We start from the raw sequence: 23061 nt of genomic DNA, 5'->3' as shown, positions 1-23061 counted from the left end.
TTAACATTGACATAATATTGATGTATTAGGCTAATACCATTATCCCTCCCGCTCCATCAGGTCAAAGAACGCCCCAACACAACGACCAGATCGCCTCATTAGCCGTCTAAAGAATTTGAACTGCGACACAAGCAAACCGCGCTTGAGTGTTTTGCGTCAGCCGAAAGGTCCCGATGGTAGCAAGGGTTTCAAGTTACAACGCACAACGTCAGACTCTCAGAATTTGGCTGTCTCTTAGCTTCATTGTGTTCAGGAAATAGAAATCAAAGACAGTAATAATCTAGGTCATCTTTGTCAGTTTCTGTTCCTTTGATTCTCTTGGTGTTAGTCTTTATAAAATTGTTAAGCTGTCTTTGGAGACCTTAGCATTGGAAACACTACTTGCATTCCACTCAGTAGGCTTCTTTAAATTGTGACGAGCAAATACGAATGAAGCTGAAGGTTGCCAGCAGCAAAATATTTATTATCTTTTTTGAAAAATCCTGGAGGTACCATTTGGAAAAAGTGAGGTTTTTGCTTCAGTGTTGAGAAGTAATTTTGAGGAGAAAACTAGCAGTAGCAACACTGGTGATATGACTCGTTAATAGTCACGGCTTGTCGGGTCACGAAGTGGAATGCCCTGCTGTAACCCAGTATTGCTAAAAAAAAAAAAAATCTTGAGTGATTGTAACGAATGTGTTCTTGCAACCAAGTTTTCCTACGGAGGCCACTTACAGCGATGGGAACTAAACTCCACTTTTGCTTTTGTTACTTGCCAAACGTCTTCATAGTTTATAGTCATGGCTTCGTATGCTGTAGGTTATCATCACCATAAAAACCTTTTTTTCAGAAAACATAGATGTAATGATTGTCTCCAAAGCGAGTGTGTGGCGTCATGATGATGTTCATGCTATGGCATTTCTTCAGATGCAGAGTGACTGTTGTTATCTTGATAATTGAAGAATGATAAAAAAAAATAATTGTTGTGTAATTTAAGCTAACTTGCACAACTGAGCTTGATAAAAGTTTCCCATTTTTCATGGTAGTAGTAGTGACTATTTTGAGTGCAGAACAATCCCCTGATTGTATTAAACAGTACATGGCTTTAAACAGTACTATTATTCAGTCTTGAATGTGAAGCACTACTTAACCACCTTGCTTAAGATTTCAGTGTGTTACTGATTAATAATAATAATAATAGTAGTTTAGAAAAAACTGTCGACAGTCATCAGAGTCCTTTTAAAAAAAAAAATACAAAGTAGCCGTTCTTATGTGTCCTTGGGTATTTTAGTTTGGTACTTTGGTGCTTTGGGAAGTAGTAAGAACACCACAGTACAAAATGTTTCTCTCAGTAAACCCCTAAGTATCCTTAGATGAAGAACATCCAGGGGAAGGATTTTATTGCCTTGAGCATGATGGATAGGTTAGGTTTTAGTACGCCTTCGTCTGACCATTCTAGTTTACTCCGTATTTCACTCATCAAGGACGGATTAACCCCCTGTGAAATAAATGGAAGAAAGTTAGTTGTGATCTTGTGTAGTTTTAGCGTGGTAGTTTTTTAATGAGATTTTAAACTGAGTTGTGATATTTTTAAATAGTTGTTGCTCTGTATTAAACGAAATTTCTTAGTGTAAACTGAAATATCCAGGGATAATGAGAACTCATGTGTGTATATTTAGGTGGATAGCAATTCTGAGTCTAGTGTAAGATCAAAGTCTCAACAAAGGTGATTCTGTAATACTTAAACCAGAGTAAATTGACATTTTATGTATTTCATTGCATTGTATTGTAGTTCAATCATTAGGCAAGGTTGATTTTTAAAATCTGGAACATCCAAAGTGCTCGTACCTTTACTTCCTTATGCTGAGACCCAAAATTGTTTATTCCAGTTAGCGAAGAACTGATGTACTGCAAATGAGTTTCCATATTTATACCTCAACAATAAGGCTGTGTTCAAGTCTGTGATCCCACGCAACTAGAGGGATAAATACGCAAAAGAGACGTATTTATACATAAAATGCACTTGAAGATACTGTTGTGTTAACTACATTTAACCTTGCCTGTAACATTACATCAAGAATATAAACCAGATCTATAGAAAATGGTGATTTAAGGTCATTTTATCTCGACTGGTCAGTTTGTGGACGCCTGTGACCCATTTTGATACAGTTTTAACCTTATTTACTGTTAGCAGGATCTTCTGGTCATGTGACTTTTTTGAGTTCCCTTGCAGGTTAAAGGCGATGCAAATAGAATGTTTACATAATGCATTACTTTTCATGCTACCAAAAGACTTCAAAAACAGGAGTTGGTATCAATACACACCTGATTTATGTTGGTAGCTTCTCTTTATAATGTATGTAAGTTGAGTGAGGGCCCCCATACACAAGGTAAGGGTAGGAATAACGATGTGGGTATTTTTGCCGTAAAAAGACACTTTAAAAGTTGGTTGGATTGAACATCATATATGACAGGGTTTTGTTTTTTTTAATCTTTGCTTTTATTGATGCATAATGGGAGAGAGTTGTAGATGCAACACAGCCTCTCTCATCAGCCGATGTCAGAAGTGTATATACCACTCCTCCATGGATATGGCTTGTTATCTTTTTTTTTCAAATGCTTGTTAGTATGGTGTCTAGTATTTTGGAACTCGTTTTAGTCAGTGAGCGTATAAATCAGATATTTTGAGAATATTGAACCAGTAGTCCATATACCGTTTTGAATTGAAGTCGTGCTTGAAGAGTTCATGACAGACGAGAAATTTTAGCGTAAATTTCTTTGCAGTCGGCATTGGTTAAAATTGAAGACGTAAAGATAACAGCCAAGATCTGCGTGTTTGGTAATCTAAAGGGTGTCATGTCCAATAAAACTCACTGTGTCTTCTTAATTGTGCCATGAATATACTCCTAATATTAAATATAAAGAGATTAAATGTGTTTTAAAGTTAGATGAAAAGTCACCTCATCCCTTTGATAAAAAAAAAAATGTTCATTGTTGCTCCTGATTGTGAACGAGCAATAATAAATATTTTGAAAGTGTGAAGTTTCCGCAAGCGACAGAATAGAGCATGTGCAAGCATTCTTCTCTGCTGTAGATGTCTGTGTGTGCAGATTTGAATATTTGTAGATGGGGATGAACAAACCCATTTTGAAGAGGAAGCGAAGAACAGACCTGCAAAGAGCGCTATGTAGCCTTACTTCTTGCATATCAGATAAATTTACGTGTACAAGGTTGCTTTGGAGCGGTTGTTTTACTGTGGAAATTGTCATGTGATGAATGCAGGGTCATTGCATTTGTATGGTTATATATTTTGAACTGTGCATTGTTACATCCTCTTGTTTGATTACTTTCATTTCCTCCTTTTTTTTTTTTTTAAGATTCAATCTTCGCTATGAAGATAACCCTACTGTATTAACTTCATGGAAGTTAGTTTTTGTTGGGAGCAAGCAAGTTTCTCTTCTCTCAGTTTCTCTGCATTAGTCTTTCTCTTTTCTGAAGACTTTTTCTCGTTTCTTTTGTGAATTTGTATATCCCTTAGCCAGGTTAGTAGCATATCTTTTCCTTTTTGATTTCAAATCTTAAAAATTTATCGTACGACTCGAGAAGTATCTTGGTTTATGTGATAAACATTGAAAGGATGTATGGAGGTTGATTTTTTTCATTTGTGTTTCTGCCCTGCCCTCTTGAGGAAACTGTCAGTGAGTGTTGCTAAAGGATCAAATCTGGCGACTCTTAGTCGTAGCCTAGCTGAAGAATCAAGGTTTTCCTAGAAATAAGTATTCTTCGTTTATTCTAATAAGACTGCTCTTGTGTGGCATCAAGGCGATTGATTGTGTTTTTTGTCATCTGTTGTATGCTGCAAAGTCAACCCAACCTCCCCTTACCACCAATTTTTAGTTTCCATGTGGCATTTTTCTGATATTGTTATTTCAAGAAAAACAGACACCAAAGCTTATGTATAGTCATGTTAGACACCAGAATAAGTGAAAAAGAAGTGTGTGACCAATACTTTATAATATGTTTCTACTTTTTTTTTTATTTTTTTTTTTTTTTTTTTTTTTGATGTTGTACAGAAGTATTTGGTCTGATACGATTGATAAACCGTTAGCTATGCCCCTTTTAGTTGTTTCAACTTCTTTTAAAACCTTAGCTGCTCTTCATTGTCTCTTTGGTGCAAAACCATGTTTCTAAGTCCAAGTTGTAGAACAAGTTTTTCTTTTTAAATCGTTTTTTTGTAAGTGTACATTTATAAGATACATTAGAAAGTTATCACCTCCGCAGGTGTGAAGACTGAAAACATTGTGCATCACGGGTTCGTGATGCCCTGGTGAAAAATATTCCTTACATCTGCCGAGACCAGTATCTCGTAAGCTGCTGAGTAACAAAAAGTGACTTCAATAAAAGTAAGCTTCTCGGATCATGTTGACCATGATTGGAAGCTGCGTATATATATATATAAAAAAAAGCTCAAAACTACAAAATGCAAAAAACTTGTATGTGTGCTTCTGTATACAAACTTATTATTATTCTTTGACATCTCTCTAAGTGGCCTCCCTGCTTACGGTAACAGGAATGGAGACAGTGCTGACAAGTTTTTGTATCAAGCAACTCAAAAAAAGTAATAAAAATATGCAAATTAATTTTCTAATTTTATTATTACCCTGGTTCTACATGATGTTCCTAGAAGAGTGAGCCTGTAGAATTGGTCTTGGAACCGGTTAGTAGGACTGAAAGGTTGTTTTTGAAGGTTCTTTTGTATTGTGTTATTTCCCTTCTCACCTGAGTTCTTAATCTTGTGAGAGTTCAATGTATTTCCTCAGTGGTCTGGTTATATTACTTCATAGATTATTTCCAACCCCAGCAGTAGTGCAGAACCTGTATTTGTTAAAGAAATCGACAAGTGGACTGAAAAATGTAAAGTAAAATTTCTGCTATAACAGTGTAAGTGTTCGTTTTAGCTGCCTTTTGTTAAAAAGACTGATAACTTTAAACCAGGTGTCCAAGACCGTTTTTTGATCCTACCCACGTCTTTGGTACAACAAAACCAGACTAGGTTTTAAGATTTGATCTATTTAATTGTTTGTATATGTAAAGGTACATTATTGTAAAGAAAGAAAATCAACTGGAGCTGTGTAGATTGTTGAAATCGGTACTACATGTAGAGCTTTTAAATTCAGTAAGCCCACCTGCACTACATACATGTGTGGTGCCTGTTTTGGACTTAATTTACATAGGCCAAGTGAAAGTAGATGAAAGCCCAGTATGGTCAAGAAGATAATTAATTCTCGGAAATAAGTTAAAACTAGATACACTCGAACTTCCAAGAAACTGCTAGGGTAATTACATGAAATTGTCACTTCCTATGATACTATGGTAGATCCATTTGATCCAGCATCAAATAGGTCTGCAAAATTCTGTAAAGGCATGTATCAAGTGATGAGAATTTTGCCTGTATATGAAGACTTCCTTCTACATAAGAAATTGACTTGAGAATACCTGTGAAATAGTCATTGTTTTGCCACAACATTGGGAGAAAGAAGTTTGTACTACAGTAATGATGAGAGTCGGACGTGCCTGCTTTTTATCAAAGCTCCTACATGGGCTTTATGTTCAAAACTAAGTGCCAAGATCATTTGAATCTGCTGCAAACAGTATTGTTTTCTAGCATCAGGTGTAACACTACTCGGTTTGCCAGGTTTTATCTTGGCCACACCTAAAATGTTGAATAGTTTGCTTAATGCAGTTGTGGAATCTGATCTCCAAATGCACAAGCGAGGAGCAAATTCATCCCTGATCTCTGCTGCTGACATCTGAATTTCAGGTGTATATTTTTTTCTTTTTTTATTCCATCATATTTATTTATCACCGTTTCCCATAACTTGTATTTCTCTGCAGGCTGATTTCCCTTTTGAGCCCTCTCGAGTTTATATAAATCTGTTAACTCTGTCCACAAGGGTTTTCAGCTAAAGATCTAAAGAAAGAAAGATGACTATAGGGCAGAGAGTTGACCATACTTGGAAAGGTGAATGAAGTGAAGAATGAGGTCATCTACAATGCTGATGGGGTCAAAAAGAAGAAAGATTTAGCTGAGACTTGGAAGGAATTCAAGTTGATAAATTTTCAGAGAAAGAGAGAGAGAGGGATGCTGCTGCCTGCAAGATTTGTAATGTTGACAAAAGGAAATTAATAGTTTCAAGTATTTTTTAATAAACTAGCTGTTAGAAATACTAGGAAACTACGTACTGAAATATGGCCCAATTGTAAGAGACTTTAATTCATGAAAATCATGAGTAGATAAAACTTGAATTTGGGACTCATAATCCACATATCACGTTCCCGTTTTTGTGTGAGATATGGTCACACACAAATACCCTCCTAAAGAGAGAGAGAGAAAGAGAGGATGATCCACGCTGGATATAATTAATGTCTATATGTACGGCTTCGTTATTTTGTACACAGCGCTAGACCTATGGCATCCCAACGAATCTTCGCCTGACTGAAGTCAAGAGCCATCCCGGAATTCAATCTGAGCATATAGGCCTATCTATCTTTATTAATCAGTGGTGAGAGTTTTGCTGCTATCTTCTGGTGAGGATACTCAGTTCTTATTAGTAGTTACTTAATTCCACTTTTGTCCACAATTTATTAAGCAGGCTAATGCATCCTATGGATATAAGCACTGAAGGGAATTAAACTTGAAAAAAGCAGTCTAAGCTTCTTTTGTATTTTTATATAAAAGATAGACATTCTTATAAATTGTGTAGCATTGCTAGAGGTCATTTTAATAGATAAATGGTTGATTTAAACATATTAAAGTTATGATCAAGGTAGCTAGATTAGTTACGATAGAAAACAATGCAAAGCGTGAATTATGGAAGTAATACAAGATATTAAAGAGCTAACAAAACACTGCGATGTGTTCTATCTCTTTCTATTCCTGTTCAAGTAAGCCTATTATATTAGACGAGGTGAGGAGGGCGAAAATAAAGTAATATGAATTATATAACTAAAGCCAATAGATTTCTGCAAATATTTGACTAAAACACCGTATTGGGAACAACTGGTTAATCACCTCATCCGGTGCTTAAGATCGCGCGTCACTTTGACTCAGGCTTTTTACCTCATCAGTTCTCTCACCGGTATTTGGACAGGACCTTCCCTGGGGAGAGGTTGGAGGTCATTCAAGTTTATCCCATTGTTATTATTACGCATTTTTAATCGTGCTGTTCAGTGCTATCACTTCCTGCTGCATGTAGCATTATTTATAGATCTGATGTGAGCCATCTCTTATGAGGTAAGACTCTAGTGTCACGGAGCTCATATGGTACAATTTGTTCATTGTTTACGCTTTGTATATTGGGTGCACTTTGTGCCATGAGTATATTTTGTTCACTGGTACATTTAAGTATATTTTGTTCACTGGTACATTTAGGCATATATCTGTTTCATTTTATTTTGTTACGTGTTTATTGGTAAAAACTTGTGCTTTTTGTAACCACTGATCATCGTGAACATTCAGTACTTTAAATACTTTTCGATCATTTAGACACTTGGTACGTTTTGTTCATTAGGAATTTTCGGTACTTTGTGTTCATTTGGTACATTGTATTCATCGTTAAATTAATGGGTATGAATTCCTGGTAAAATACAGCTCCTTTCAAAGACTGTGTGGTAGTTCGGTAATTCTCTTTTTTAAGTCACAAGTTAAGTATGTGATTGTTTTCCTTTATTCTTGAAAGATTATTTTATACGCATACACATACTTGCACATACAATGTGCGCCATGGGAAGTCGGTTAACTTAAAACGTATGTGTTTTTTTTTTTTCTCATCATTTTCATGTTCCTATACTCAATTTTACTGCTTAACGATTCAGGGATAAGGTGTGAGAAACCCTAACCTTTCCCAGAATACAGCGTCCTGACCTAACTAGACCTTACCTTCCCATCCTAAATAAGGCGCTGTGCCCTGACATGGCTGGGAGGGCTTCGCCCCATTGGACCCCCATAGTAATACTGTCTCCCTACTCTGCATACTCATCATACATATTTTCAAATTTACGTAAAACGATATGACAGAATTTTAAAGCCCTTTATTTTTAGTTTTTGCTAGTGTTAATCAGTTTTTTCCTGTTTTTTTTATTTTTATTTTTGCTCCTGGGTTTTTCTGCTACAGTTCCTCATTTTTCCTCGTGTATAAATATTGCAAGCTGACTCAAACAGTTTTATGAAATGTCATAATATGAACTATATGTAAATATAGTGCTAGTACGTAAAGAGTGAGGATATGCCAGTCATGGGTATGGAAGGTAATTTATTGACCAAAAATGTTTGAAATCAGAAATAGATGAAAAGAACACTTTGAGACAGTTCTTAAAAGACCAGTCTCCCCCCAGAAGAGGATATACCGCCTGCTCAGGAAGATTTAAATATCGATGAAGGTGAGATAAGGCTAGAAGTATTTAAGGCAATAAAACAGTTAAAGAATTATAAGCACCAGGAGAGGATGATTTATTCCCGGAAATGTTTAAACTGGAGGAGGCAAGGCTTGGGAGGAGGATAGATTAGTATTTGTCTTGAAGATATTATTCAGTGAGATAAGGGTGACGGGGATAATACCATCATGTTGGAAGAATGTAATCATTCAAGTTCCAAAGAAAGGAGATCAGAGTAGTTGTGATAATTGGAGGGGAATCACTTTGTCAACTGTGACCTTGAAAATTTCCTGTAGAGTATTGTTGAATAGGTTGGAGCCAGTGGTTGATAGTACTCGGAGGGATGAACAGGCCGGTTTTAGAAAGGGGCGGGGTTGCAGTGATCAGATCTTCAAAGTTAGGATTTAATGCAGCAAGCTAATGAAATGAGAACTCCGTTAAGTCTTTGTTTTGTTGATTTTGAAAAGGGCCTTTGGTAGTATTTCGAGACCGACCATGGGAAAAATCATGAGGCATTATGGTATACCGGAAAAGTTCGCGAGGGTTATTATGAACGTGCATAAGGGCACTTGTAAAGTGATAGTCGAAGGGTGTTTTAGTTGAGTCTTATGTGATTCAGGTGGCATTCTTTTTGTCTCCTCTGCTATTTGTATTGGTCGTATATTGCGTTATTAGAACGGTTAAAAGGGAAACGGATGCAGATATACAACTCTGGGGAGAAAATGGGAAACTTCTTGACTTAGATTATGTTGATGAAATAGTTTTGATCTGCAAGGGACCAGAAAAGATGCAGTGTGTGTTGGATTGTCTAGTCAGTGAAGATCGAAAGGTGGGTTTGGTTATTAATAGCGGAAAAACTGAAATCATGAGTATGAATATTGAAAATGCACAGGATTGTCTAATTGAAGGCATGGTTGTAAAGCAAGTGGATAGCCTAAGTTTAGATATTTAGGCACCTATTTAGATAAGGATGGTTATCTGAGCACAGAATTTATGGAAAGATTAAAAAAGTTTCATCAGGCAATGGCAATGCATAAAAATATTTGGAATAGCAATTTTTCTGTGTATATATGAAAATCAAACATCATAAGGTAATGGTTATGAGTATTTTAATTTATGGGCATGAGTCATGGTACAATACAGTGACTTCGGATAATAAATTAATAGCATTTGAAAATAAGGCAATCGGAAGAATGTTAGGAATTAGTTGGAGGGATAGGATATCAAATAACAGAATTAGAGAAGTGACGGATGTGCAGCTGGTCGATGAGTATGTTAAGTTCTCACGCTGGAAGTGGCTAGGCCATATGTATAGAAGATGGAATAGTAGCCTACAAGATACACAGGGGTGGGTTGCTCTTGGTAGAAGAGGTAGAGGTAGGCCAAAGGAGACGTGGTTGAGGACAATGAGGCGGGAAGATGAGTGTTGGGAGATCTTGAGGAGTTAGCCAAGGACAGAATGTGGTGGCGTTAGTTCATCGAGGTCCTATGCATCCCAGTGGTTGCCATAGGAAATGATTCATTGATTGTTTGAATGATATGCAAATGAACCAAGATTACAAAATGTGCCTTTATAGTGTAATATAACCCACCACCCCTGTTTTTTACGAATCCTGTTAAGCTTAAATTTAATACTGACAATTCCGTTATATTAATAACCGTGGTCTTATTCTAATATATTTCATATTCAATGATAATTTTGAACGTCCTGAGTATTTTGTTAGGCACAGGTGATTTTAGGACACTAAGTACACAATTATATAGATATTTCAGTTCAGATACAGGAGAATACTTAAATCATGAAAAGGTAATTGACTGTAAATTTTGCCTAGTAAGTTAAGTTTTTTATTGTGCTTAATTTTACTGCAGTAAAGTATTGGACGAGTTGTGGTAATCCCGGTGTGGGATCTAATTCTAGTTTTAATGTAGCTAATTAATATTAATATTATCAGGCTAAATTTTACGTTATTAAACTGACCGCAGGTTAGGGTATCACTAAATCTTCAGATTAATTGATGATTTACAAACAATGAATGAGGGATACACTATTAGCAGTCAGGCCTACAGTGTACTTTTACTGTCAATTTCCGTTTCAGCGCTGAATGGCCTCACTGGTCCCAATGCTTGGCCTTTGGCCTATTCAATTCAGTTCAGTTCATAATTCATGTCCCATTTGGCTATTGTAAAAACTATTCTAAATTCGAATACAAAATTTCACGTTCTGTACATGCACGTTTAATAGGAAATTAAGGCGTTTAACTTTTTCATAATGCATGGCTCCTAGTTAACAAGCAGCCGAAGTAATGCTGTTTTATTTTAATGAATGTAGAATGTCTGTGGTTTATTAGGATGACATTCTAATACATTTATTGACCCTGGAGAAAATGTACTCAGTTGATACAATTTTTGTGTTAGAATTTTTGTTGCTTTCATCTTTTCCTCTCAAATTTAGAATGAAGTTGAGTCTAACTTCAACCGACTCCATAAAAATCTGTTGTTCATAATGCATGGTGCTACTTGGTATTACAGCCGTTTCTCTGCTGTAAGTATGTGCACAGTATCGAAGGATATTCTAGGCAGTCTTCTTGGAAGTGGTAGTTCCCTATTTGAAAAAAAATGTTAATTACAAGTCAGGCCAACGTTTTGAGACGTCATGTTTGCCCACGTTCCACCGTTTCATTTCAAGTGATATTCCACTATTGCCCTAGTTTATTACCCCACTCACCTGTGGATGAAAGTCATGCAACTTGATATGTAAGCATTCAGGCTTCCTCATATCTAAAAAGTTCTTTAAGGGCTTTGTGAGATTCCCTCATCACTCAGATTTGGTATTTCTTTGAAAGCCTTAGTTTTAAATTACGGCACTTGTATTGGCCAAATCTGTGACAGTAACACAATATATATAGCTTCTCTTCCTAATAACGAAGTCAGGAAGTGTTTGGTGTGGTCAGTGATGGCGTAGATGATGATTACTGTTATCTACTCATCATGAGCATTTTATATTGACTTTTCTCTTTTGAGCCTAGAAATTATACACTTCTCTCCACCCCTCTTTGTACTGTGCTCCTTTTACTTGAACTTCTGTACTGTCTATCTAATTTATTATCTCATTTTTCTGGCAATTTTAATATCCATTGATTTTCTTACCAAATATTTCCCATCCTTTCCCATCACTTGGCCTGACACCGTGCTCTTTGAGATCTATTTTCCAGCTGTTGAGCATTACATTTCCCCGACATTCCCTCGTTGTATTATCCCCACTGCAGGCTGGCAGTGAATCTTGCTCCTCTTTCCCTTTATTATAGCTTTTGGGCATCAAAATCTCACAAGTATGTTTTGTTAACCTGAACATCTTTTGCAAAACTTATCACATTTAGTAGTGTCATTCCTCTCCCAAATAATACTTTCAATACAGAAACCAGCTTTGTTTTGGCCAAGTTGGTTTTCAGTCCTCTCCTTTCAATTCCTCTTCCCCAACCTGGGCATTCCAACACTTGTAAGGTGTCAAAGAAACGAGCAGGTAAAGGTTACTGCCTTTACACCAAGCTGCACTGCGTTCAACTCGACTCTGGAGAGGGCGTCTGCTACGGGATTTTTCTTGCCGGGAGGTACCTGACGGAACAGGTAAATTCGGCTATGGCTGAGAGGTGGCGCTGCTGTCTGAAGACCATGCGTCCCCTTGCTTCGTGAAAGCGTGAACCAGTGGCTGGTGGTCTGTGAAGATTGTGAAGGGCGTCCTCCAGGAGGAACTTGAAGTGCCGAACTGCGCAGGTACATCGCGCAGAGTTCCCTGTCGAAGGTGCTGTATCGGGACTCTGCGGGATTGAACTTCTTGCTGAAGAAGGCGATGGGCTGGGGCGCCGTTGATGATTTGCTCCAGAACAGCACCGCAGGCAACGTTACTGGCGTCTGTCGTCAGCTGGAGGGGGAGCCTTGGGATCCTGGTGTGCCAAGGCGGTTGCCTTGGTGAGGGCGGCCTTCGTCCAGGGAAAAGGCCTGCTGCTGGCTGGGTCCCCAAGACAGGGACTTCGGTTGACCTTTAGGACTTCCGTCAGGGGCCGTGGTGTGCGCGATCCCGGGATGAAGCGCCTGTAGAAGTTTACCATCCCAAGGAACTCCTGGACGGCCTTGATGGAGGTGGGTGTCGGGAACTTGGCTACGGCTGCCACTTTCGATGTAAGAGGGCGGACGCCTGTCGGAGATACCTCGTGACCCAGGAACTCTGCTTTCTGACACCGAAGGTACACTTGTCAAAACGGACGACGAGGCCGTTTTTCTTGGAGGCGCTGGAGGACTGCTTTGATGTGCCTCTGGTGTTCGCCAGAGACCTGGAAAATATGAGAATGTCGCCGACGAGCAGACGCAGAATTTTAGGTCCCCAGGATGCTGTCCATGAGCCGCTGGAAGGTGGCCCCGGCGTTCCCTCAGCCCGAAGGTGGAGAAGGCGAACACATAGGACCCGAAGGGCGTGATGATGGCTGTCTTTGGTATGTCCTCTGGCGCAACAGGTACCTGAAAATAAGATTTAAGAAGGTCCAATTTAGTGAATATTTTGGCCCCGTGAAAGGAGGCCGTGAGGTCTTGCATATTGGGCAGAGGGTAGTGGTCGGGCTCCGTTGCAATGTTGAGCCGTCTGTAGTCGCCGCAGGGTCTCCAGGAGCCGTCCGGTTTCTGCACCATGTGGAGGGGGAGGCCCATGGACTGGAGGCTTTCCTGCAGATGCCCATCCGTTCCATCTCCGCGAATGCTTTTTTCGCCTCCTGAAGGCGCTGAGGGGAAGCCTGCGGAACTTCGCATGTGTCGGGGGCCCTTTAGTCACTATATGGTGGTATATGCCGTGCTTGGCTGGGGCCCCGGGACTTGGCGGCTCGGGCTTAAACACCTCAGGGAACTCCGACAGAAGGTGTGCGTACTGGTGGGGGGCGACGGCGCTGATGGTGGGTCTGGGTCCCGCCGTTAACGGAGACCGGCAGGAGTCGGTATCGAGGAGGCGCTGCGCCCACGCCGACTAGCAGGCCGGCGCGCCAGAAAATCGGCCCCCAGGAGTGGGGTTCCTACGTCCGCGACGATGAAGTCCCAGGAGTAACTCTGGCCAAGGATGGAGATCGACAGGAGCCTGGTGCCGTAGGAGAGGATGGGGTTCGTTGGCGGCCGTCAGGAAGGCGGCCGGGTCTGGTGTCTGGTTGCGGTCCTCTCTGGATGCTGGGAAGACCGACTTAAAGGCTCCTGTGTCGACCAGCATCATCCTGCCGGAGACGGTGTCGCGGACGAAAAACCTACTGTTTTTGAGGCTCTGGGTTCTTCGGCTGCCATGGCGGCCTGTCCTGCTGGGCCGCCACCCCGCTTTTTGAACGGTTGAACGAGCAGGGCGGCAGGCAGTTTCGGGCGCCCTTTCCGAACCACTTGTGATAGCGACAGAAGCCCGGGACCACCGTCTACTGTGGTTCGGTGGACGCCTGTTGGCGATGGCGTTGACGGGCTGCTCACGTCCTCTTCAGGCTGGACGGAGCTGACCGGCTGTGTGGCCGGTTTTAGCCGCTGCCAGAAGCCTTGACGGAGTCTGTGAGGTGTTGTGCCGCCCTATGAGGTCCTCGACAGGCATGGTGTAGGGGTGAGCGATCTGGTTGCGTACTTCCGGGAGGAGTTGGCGGCGAAAATTTCCCCGCACGGCTTATCTCCTGCCGCTTGTTCGTGCCACCCAAGACTGGTGTTGACAGGAGATCTACGACCATGCCCCTGCCGCCTCTTGGATTGAGGTCGGGCGTGGATTATTGGCAAGGTCGATAGCACGGGCGGCCCGCCGGCGATGGGCAGGGAGCAAGCTTCGAGGAGGAACTTTTGTGGGTGCTGTATGTGAGGGTGAGTGTTTCGGTACCCGCGAGATGAGTTTGTTGTACACGTCCTCCGGAAGGGCGTTGAGCACTGTGTCGGCCTGTAGGATTTCGTCCGTGAGGTCCGCGATTCTGAAGTGGCTCTCCACCCCGCGCAGCCACCTCGATGGGTTCCCCGCGTAAACGGCGGCAGCTTTAGGGTGAGGGCGCCCGCGATTGTGTTGCCCGGCCGTCGTGGTGTTCGGGCGCTGGTGTGGAGTTGCGGAGGGCCTCGATGCGGGGGCGGCGCGGGCGCGCTGTGATGGGGGGGGTAGGTAAACCTCGAGTCCCGGGGTCCGCGTTTAACTGCATGAAGGAGGGGATATCCGCGTCCATGCTCGCTCCTTTGACCCCTTACTGGAGTGGGATACTGCGCGTCAGTACGCACTGCGGCGCGCCCGTGTGGTTCCGCTAGTGACGCTGGTGGGGTACGCCGACGAGAGTCAGCACGCTCAAACGCTGGTTACAGCGCCGTGTTTAGGCCGCTAAGAGCGTTTTGGAGAAATCCTGGAGCCAAGACTGAGTCGCCGTGTGAGTCCGCTAATGGCTCCGGGATACTCCGGGGGTCACCACTGTAAGGTGTCAAAGAAACGAGCAGGTAAAGGTTACTGCTGATTTATTACAGATCCAGGCGGCTTATATTGCGGCCGACTGACGCCGGGCCGTGAGAGACAATGGAATTGACTGTGACCTGAGGTCGAAACAATAAACAATAATATGCAGTGAACGAGTACAAATTACAATACGAAATATACAGAGTTACAATATAGATACAGTCTTGATGCCTGTGAATGAAGAAACATGTGATACACAATGTGTGACATTCGTATAAATACCATAAAGTAAAAATGATTAAAATGCGTGACCTGGCACGTTTTAGGCGTGACTAATTGAGCTTGAAGAAAACGGGAAGTCACCAAAGAAAACAAGCTCAGCGGAGACTTAATTAATGGCGCCGCCGAAACACTATCCTGGCGCCGAATTGGTGACTTTACACACTCTTCCCGTTAGCAATTGGTCCTTGAAATGTGTATAGCATTTTAGTGTATTGCTGGTCTGAATGATTAAATTCAATTATCTTTAAATGCCTGGCACTACTGGTACAGCAGTCACAACCCCCCTCAAATTAGAGAAAGAAACTACGCATTATTTTGGAAGTTAAATGCTCAAATAACCATTATACCTTAGGTTCAATGCCACTGTTTTGTACCTAAGTTCAGTGCTGAAATAGCCATGTAAGTTCAGTACTTATATCTGTAACATACAAAATAAGAGTTGTGTGCACCGTTAATTAATTATGCTGTGCATATTGTATACAAAAATTTATTTTGAAATTTACAGGAACACTTTGTGGTCTGGTGGAATCAACAGCAGAGATGAAAATCTGCGAGGTGAAGTTTTGCAACACATCAAGAGCGCAACTTGACTTTCGAACACTACAGGTGAGGTTGAAAATTGTATATGGGCAGTTTAATTTTAGATTATCTCGGGTATGCTTGTACTTACTACACAATCATACAAGAGCATCTGTAGAACATCCCTTGACCTTCCTCATTACCTTTTCTGTATATTACACTCTTGATATTCATTCCATTCTCCTTTTAGCTTTGCAATTAAATTCTGTACAAAAAACATTAAATTTTTACCCAATCCACTAATTTATTTTACTACATACTATGATTGGTGCCAGCTCAACAAAATGAAAGAACCTGAGCACCTGGCTTGTAAAACCAATATAACTTGAAACATCAAGAGTGGTTAATAAAACAGTTTTCATGTTTATGCGATTTTTATTCCATTTTGTTTGGTAAAACTTGTTAGCAAACGTATCACAAATAATGTTTTGGTTATGTAACACGTGTAAGAAAGTTAAAAGAAATATCTCGACTTTCAGACTCAAACCATTTTAACCAAGGTTACTAATACAGTATATCACGTATTACTTGTATATATATATGGGAGACACTGGTATCTGCCATTGGCAATTACAAAGCTGCTAGATAAGACTGGTAAATGATAAGGATTTTGATTACATTTTAGTTAATATCATAAACCATGTATTTGTGCATATCCAAGTAACTTTTAACCATGCAGTGAACAAAGCAAATTAACAGATGCTTGCACAGGTCCATGATAATGATATCCACATCTTCCTGTATATACACAAAACAAAAATCCAATTTAAAGAAGAAAACCAGATGCCAAATATTTTTATCAACAGGATTTATCAAACGCCTTGCAGTTTAGCTAACATAAATATTTAGGAGAATTTGACACAGACAATCAGAAAAAAAATTATTTCAACCTAGACCTGAGATGAAAAAAAACTTAGTCTTTGGCAAAGATATTTACAATCAAAATCCAGCCAGATAATAAATATTTATGACAATGTAAAAAAAAAATGCAAAACAAAAAGTCCCTTGTAAATATATAATGTTACATGACTAGGCTAAACTTGTCATACTGAAAACAAACAATTACAGAAGTAGAAAATGTTAATAAGTAGTTGCTGTAATGCTGTAATTTACCTTTTTTTTTTATTATGCCATTTTTTTTTTATTTTTTACATGCAATAACTGTTATACGTAAGGCATCATATTGTAGATGCCAACGAAAATAAGGAGCCCAAGTATTTTGACAATGTCCATATCTGCAAAAGTACATCAAAGCTGTTTCACTCAGATGTGCTCACTGACAACTTTGCCCTTTACCATGCTAGGGTTTTATTTAAATGACACAGTACACAAGTGGTGCATTGTCAAGCTGTCTAAAGTCCACATCCAGTGTATTGCAGTACTGTAAGCCACAGAACCATCACTAACAAAACACTGAGATTCACTATAATCACACTTCGAAACTTTGATTACTCTGATTTAAAGATGCAGACCCTTCTGCTTCCCTATGCAGCAAATGGAAACAAGTTAAACTTAAAGTACTGACAAACGATGAACTTCTCTTAAGAGTACTGGTTATATAAAAAATTAACCTCATTGTTTTATAAAAATTAAACTTCCTCTTAAAGTATTGGTTGATTATATAAAGTATTATAAAAAAATAAAACAATCCTATATAAATTTGCAAATAAAGCTACCTTATTGTCGCTTTCGTTTTTATGAACTACAGCAGCCATAAGTCACCACTGAGGAGTATAAATGTATATAATATATTCTGTGTTAAAGTATATATCTAAGCGTAGGAGGTAACCAAACAGAACCATACATAAAATACTGAACTGTAACTTCACATTATGTATTGCCCTCATTTTTAGCATAAAATACAATAATACATTTGCTCTATTCATTCAGCTTTATTGCTCTTTTTTCACTTACTAATATCTCATCAATATACACATCCAACTGGGGATCTGAAGTATCAACCAGGCGAAGGGAAAGTATGTATTCTGAAGTTTCTTTGTCTTGTTCAATATTTGTGATGATGGAAACCAGTTCACAGTATTGTACGAGTTCTTTGAAACGGTAAGAATCTTCAGGTCGCCAATCAAGGTTTGCTGCAGCAACTCCTGAAACATATAGTCCAACAGTCAGACTTCTCATTAACATCTAGAGCAGCAAGCATTAAATGCAACACATTTCACAAAGCTCTTCAATAGTGAAACAATATGTAGACTTGTTGATACACTACAGTTTAATTGTGGTACTTTTCCAATCTTGTGCTATTATTATATTCAACAGTGAGAAATAAAAATGAAACAACAACAACAACTTGTAAAACTTGGATAAAATCACTGAATTATAATTTTACTTAGTGGTATGGTTGAATTTCCTAAATAATGCAAAAAACTTCAATTTACAGTTGGAAACAGACTTCCCATCCTGCTGACAGGATCATCGAGCCCCTAACAAGACACCCAGGACTTTCCTTCCGAGTTGTGAAAGGCAGAGCAAAAGAACCAAAGGAGAACCATCCCTGCAAAAAGATTATCTTGACCATTAGTCTCCACTACTTAAGGACCAGTGCTTTGAATTGAAAACTTATCCCAAAACAAACACTAACTGGCAGACATGAGTAAAGCACGACAAGGTGGAAAAAGTCAAAAGAGCAAAATCTAACAGCCACAAAGTGTGATCTAATAAGGTTACTTAGCATTGACATCAAGTCCTAATTTAAGAGACTTCAGTGAAACAGGAGAGATTTATATTGAAGTGATCTTAAATTGATGATAAAGCTGCTAGGTTTCAAGGATAGGAGTCAATGGCACTTGGATGTGACAGTGGTGGAGGCCACATGCTGAGACACTGAATTCTGTAACCAAAACAGAGAACCTCCAGAAGCTAAAGCTTGTGCCAATGGATTCCTAGGTCTTCCTAACCTCATGTTATCAGACCACAGATTGGAGAGAGCAAAAGAGAACAGACCTACTTCTACAGCTGCCTTTGACAAACCTTCAAAGGAAAATTTTTCTTTGCTTCCTACATAGGACTCACTGCACATTACAAGGCCAAGAAGCAATGCAATAAGATGTGGGGAGACAGGGCAAGGCCAGAGGAACAAAGCCTGGGGTCAGGTGTCACGGTATATGCCATTAATTGGAACACCAACTGAAAATAAGACAACCTAGGCTAGGCAGATGACGAGTCAGCAGGTTGCTAGCTAATGATAAGCACTTCTAATGAAAATCTTCTCCAAATGCCCGAATCAAATCTTCCTGGAAGAAGTTTCACACGGAGTGTGAAACACAGCAAGTATATATTACTACTGTGAACAGCACTTTGTTTAACCTTATCACTGTGTACTATGGTAAACCCTTTTTAGCATGGTGTAAGCAAGCATATAAGAACTGCATCAAGCATTGAAGCATAACTCAAACAACAAGATAACAAACTCTGGCAACACCATGCAGAAAAGCTCACAGTCCATTGCATGGGCCATTTAGTTAAGACGGAGGTCTCTAGGGGGCATGAATTTTTCTTGCAGCTATTCTTCTACAAAATTATCCTCAGGAGTCAGAGGCTAAACCTGTGGGACTAGGGGTAGGTACAAATGAAGTATCCAGACACAGCCAGCCAGTGGAGTATGGACTTGGAGAGTAAAGATGACTGGTACAGCACTTGTGCAACTCGCAGTTGTGAACAGCAAACAAACAAGTTGAAGGTTGAGATATGGATAATTAGAACAGATGCTGCTTAGAACAGATGCTGCATAGAAGGCAAGGTGAAAAAAGCTACTAGAATGCTTCAAGAAGCAACCAAATTGGACAATTGGCTTGGAAAATGAAAAAAATTAACAGGGCCCAAAGAAATATCATCATAGTAACATAAAAAATCAGAGTAATTCTTGAACCTTCAACTTGATGTTGGCAGGAAACTGTCCTAAAGATTGAGAACCTGACACTGTAATCTAAAGTCCTATCCACAGACCCAGAAGTGGCTGACTGTCAGATGGCATGAAGCAGATGCAACAAAATTGGCCAACAACAGACCTGGCAGCAGAACTGCTTGAGATGCTCTCGCCTGAGGAAGATACTGATGTTAAAATTCACCTGGGGTTAAAATTAATTGTTGAACCAGAAACAGACCTGTCAAGGCTAGAAGAGCAGTTAACAGCTGGAAGGGGAATGAAGAGGTGGAAGCCTTAACCAAAGGCAATTGCATCTAAAATCTCCATGACTTTGAAGTTAAGAACCAATGAATAGCCAGCCACCGAGGGATCCTTCCATGAACAACAACAAAAATGGCTGCAAAAAAACAGCTGCAAACCTTGCCTTACAAGTCAGGATATCAATGTCAAGACATGATAAAGGGGATGAAATGTTTTTGACAAAACATTTTAACACAAAATTGATCAGCAGGCCAAGACAAAATGGTATACTCAAGAAACTGTGCTGTAGTTAGAGGTGAACGGCGTAAGTCCCTCAGCAAACAATGAACCCCAATCAGGAAAAGACAAGGGGAAGAAGTTAACACCCCAAAAACACAGTAAGCAAAATCTCAATTTTGAAATTATATGAACAGTTAAGAAGTACATGAAAATATACTGAATACTGTAACAAAGTTATACAACTGACAAAGAAAAACTATAAAAAAAGCAGTAGGCTCCTTATGGTAGCAAAAGGGCAACAAGTAAGTCAAGTTGCCAGCCTTTCAGCAACATATCGAATAAACTCAATAGTTGTGACTATTAAAAATTCAAGACACAAGATGATTGCTGTTAATTTCTGTTAAGATCAGCAGCATATCTTGCCCATTACCAAAGTGAACAGAAAAATTAATACAGTACTGTATTTGCAAGGATCTGGGAACTAGTCAAATGAGCATGCTGGAAACTCTTAAGTGCTTTAGCTTTGTGCACCTGGTTGTATTCAACACAGTTGAAGACATATTACAGTTGGTTTGTTGTTATTTTGAAAGTACATTTTACTAGATGGATGGCAACAGGTTACTTCTAAGGACTGACACTGCAATCACAGGTTTTATAGAAACTTCAATCACAGGTTTTATAGAAACTTCTAAGAAACCCTGTTACTAAAATTTATGTAAATATTTCAACTTCATTCCAGCACTTACTATGACCTCACCTGCTAATTTAGCTTTGATTGCTTGGCAAGGAAGACAACGGAAGACAGAAGGTAATGGCTGAACACAATCTTGTGTGACTATAAAACAATCTCCAAAATCTACAAAAAGACCACTCACGATGCCTTCATTAGCCATGGTCAGGTATGCCCTGTAATGTGAAATAAAACAAATTGTAGTTGTGTAGTAGCTGAGCAGTGTGAAAAACATTGAATTTCATTAAGACAAAACAAAGCAGCATGCAATTCATTAATAACCTACATGAACCTTATTATGCATTTATCTTATATGGTACTTTTTCTCTGCTTCTGAAATCACATTTTCTCCAGACTTTAATTCTGAATTCTATGGGGTTTACTGAAAATATATGGTTTTCCTCATCTCGGATTACCAGCACCATAAAGCATAAATTCTCCATTCAATTCTGAATTCTATGGTGTTTACTGAAAAAGTAACTGGTTTTCCTTACCTCCGATTACCAGCACCATAAAGCATAAATTCTCCATAGATATTTTCTTTTACATGGTAAAAAACAATATACATTAAAGTGCTTACCTGTACCAATTATTGTCACTGTGCTTAACAGCAAAATATCCTCCAACTTTAAAATCTGTATCAGATTTCAAATTAGTTTCTGTAGAATAATATCTCTGCATTTCTTCCAGTAAGTCAGTAACTTTGCGAGACATTTTCCACGGCTGAACCTAAAAAAAAAATTTTTAAGTACTGTAGTTTAGTTCCTTAGAGATACCTAACAAATGGCCAGTGATTATATGTAGCCCAGGATAAATCTCTATAACCACCCATACATCAAATCTAAAACTTTTTATCCTGTCCAGCTCACACCACCTGTCATATTTCTAAGCTAAATCTGTTCTTCTTGGTCTTGTTAGCAGTTAAAACAGCAATACTGACCAAATTAAATTGTTGATGTTAACATGAAGATAATCGTGGAAAAATCAATGGCCTAATATCTTAATTTGCATATACAATTTACACAACTCACAGCAAAGTTTGAAGGACTAGCTGCATAAGTGACGTAGACATCAAAAAATTCTCCAATGGCTGGTAAGTCCATTGGCAATAAGGATCCAGGCTGTTGGAACCTTTTGCTCCTTTCCAACGGAGATGACGCACGTGAATTCAGTTCATGCTGGCTGGTCATGGATGAGGGTCCTGAATTCATACCTGTAGTAAGCAATTTGGAGATTTCAAAGTCAACTAAGTGCCATAAAATATCATATCTTAATTAATGCTATAATAATAAACATAACACTACATAGAAAGTTTCTCCACTTGACCTTACAAGTAAAATTCATGCCGTCTACAAAAAAAACCCTATTTTCAGTTAAAAGAACAAAACTTATTTCCAATCTTATGTTACAAAATAGGGTCAGATTTTTCTCTAACATTCTTAATTTGCATGTAAATTTAAACCGCTACCATAATAAATACAAAGGCACTTAAACCATGAAAAGATAAATAAATGCCAAGACTTCTTCTACAAGATAGCCCACATAACCTCTCTGCTGTCTTTGATGAACAATGGTGGGCCTACGGGGTACTGTGTTTGTCCTTTAAGACGCTTCTCTCTCTCCCCTCACAGAACAATTCCTTCAACACAGAAGTAGGCTAAACATCGGTCATTTCAGCAGCATAAGCAATGTTGAATAGACCCAAAACAAAGGTAATCAATCACCTTTGTTATACTGAAGTAACGTGCACAATTATACTCTGGAATTGCAATAACTCATGATCGTTATATTGCTGTAACCAAAAATACAAGTATGGATAAGAACAATTAAAAAAACAAAGCCTTCACCTGAGCTGCCTGAGGTAATACTGGCAGAGGATCCACTCCTGTTTTTCATGCGCGAGGGAGATAGTATAATCTCTTTTCTCAAGCTGTTGTTGTTGCTGTCACCTGTCGCACTTGAAATAAAATGTACAAGTTATCAACCCTATTACACATCAAATTAAACGATTTAAAAAATGTTCCATATTTGATAGCGAACAGGTTATTGCCTTTCAGACATGAGATGCATACCTAAACAGATTTTCATCCATACTCAGTGTGGCGTTGATTGAAACAAGTTCATTAGTTGCTGGCAATCTCTTAAAGAGTTCCACTACAGGGGGTCCACCATTACAACCACTAGCATGTACCTAGAAATGTTTGGAAAATTAGATGAGGCACTGAAAATTGTTAACCAATTTTGTTCTAAACTTACACCAACACAAACTTC

The 23061-nt window shown here is 39.3% G+C and overlaps 2 protein-coding genes and 1 long non-coding RNA gene across 16 annotated transcripts in view; 2 read left to right on the top strand and 1 right to left on the bottom strand.

The window, feature by feature from the left end:
- Positions 1-4619, top strand: part of Unr (cold shock domain-containing Unr) — a 29127-nt gene extending 24508 nt beyond the window's left edge. Inside the window, 1 exon segment of the mRNA XM_067134657.1 lies at positions 61-4619. Within this exon segment, the coding sequence (XP_066990758.1) occupies positions 61-238 (178 nt within the window). The 3' untranslated portion in view covers positions 239-4619.
- Positions 4620-7102: 2483 nt separating this feature from the next.
- On the top strand, positions 7103-18594 carry LOC136856649 (uncharacterized). The gene is made up of 3 exons (XR_010858443.1): positions 7103-7273; positions 15624-15724; positions 18096-18594. It is a non-coding gene; the product is annotated as an uncharacterized lncRNA (long non-coding RNA).
- The window catches only part of tapas, a 51271-nt gene continuing 44262 nt past the window's right edge, over positions 16053-23061 (bottom strand). For all 14 annotated transcript variants that reach the window (XM_067134643.1, XM_067134640.1, XM_067134648.1 and 11 more), the window contains 6 exons: positions 22863-22981; positions 22638-22747; positions 21822-22003; positions 21371-21519; positions 20818-20966; positions 16053-17802 (listed from right to left, as the gene is read on the bottom strand). In XM_067134643.1, coding sequence (XP_066990744.1) covers positions 17576-17802; positions 20818-20966; positions 21371-21519; positions 21822-22003; positions 22638-22747; positions 22863-22981 — 936 coding nt within the window. In that variant the 3' untranslated portion in view covers positions 16053-17575. The remainder of the gene's footprint in view (positions 17803-20817; positions 20967-21370; positions 21520-21821; positions 22004-22637; positions 22748-22862; positions 22982-23061) is intronic.

Source organism: Macrobrachium rosenbergii, chromosome 36, assembly GCF_040412425.1.
Source record: "Macrobrachium rosenbergii isolate ZJJX-2024 chromosome 36, ASM4041242v1, whole genome shotgun sequence".
Classification (NCBI taxonomy): domain Eukaryota; kingdom Metazoa; phylum Arthropoda; class Malacostraca; order Decapoda; family Palaemonidae; genus Macrobrachium; species Macrobrachium rosenbergii.
Note: the sequence above shows the minus strand (reverse complement) of the source record. Positions and strands in the feature narration are given on the sequence as shown.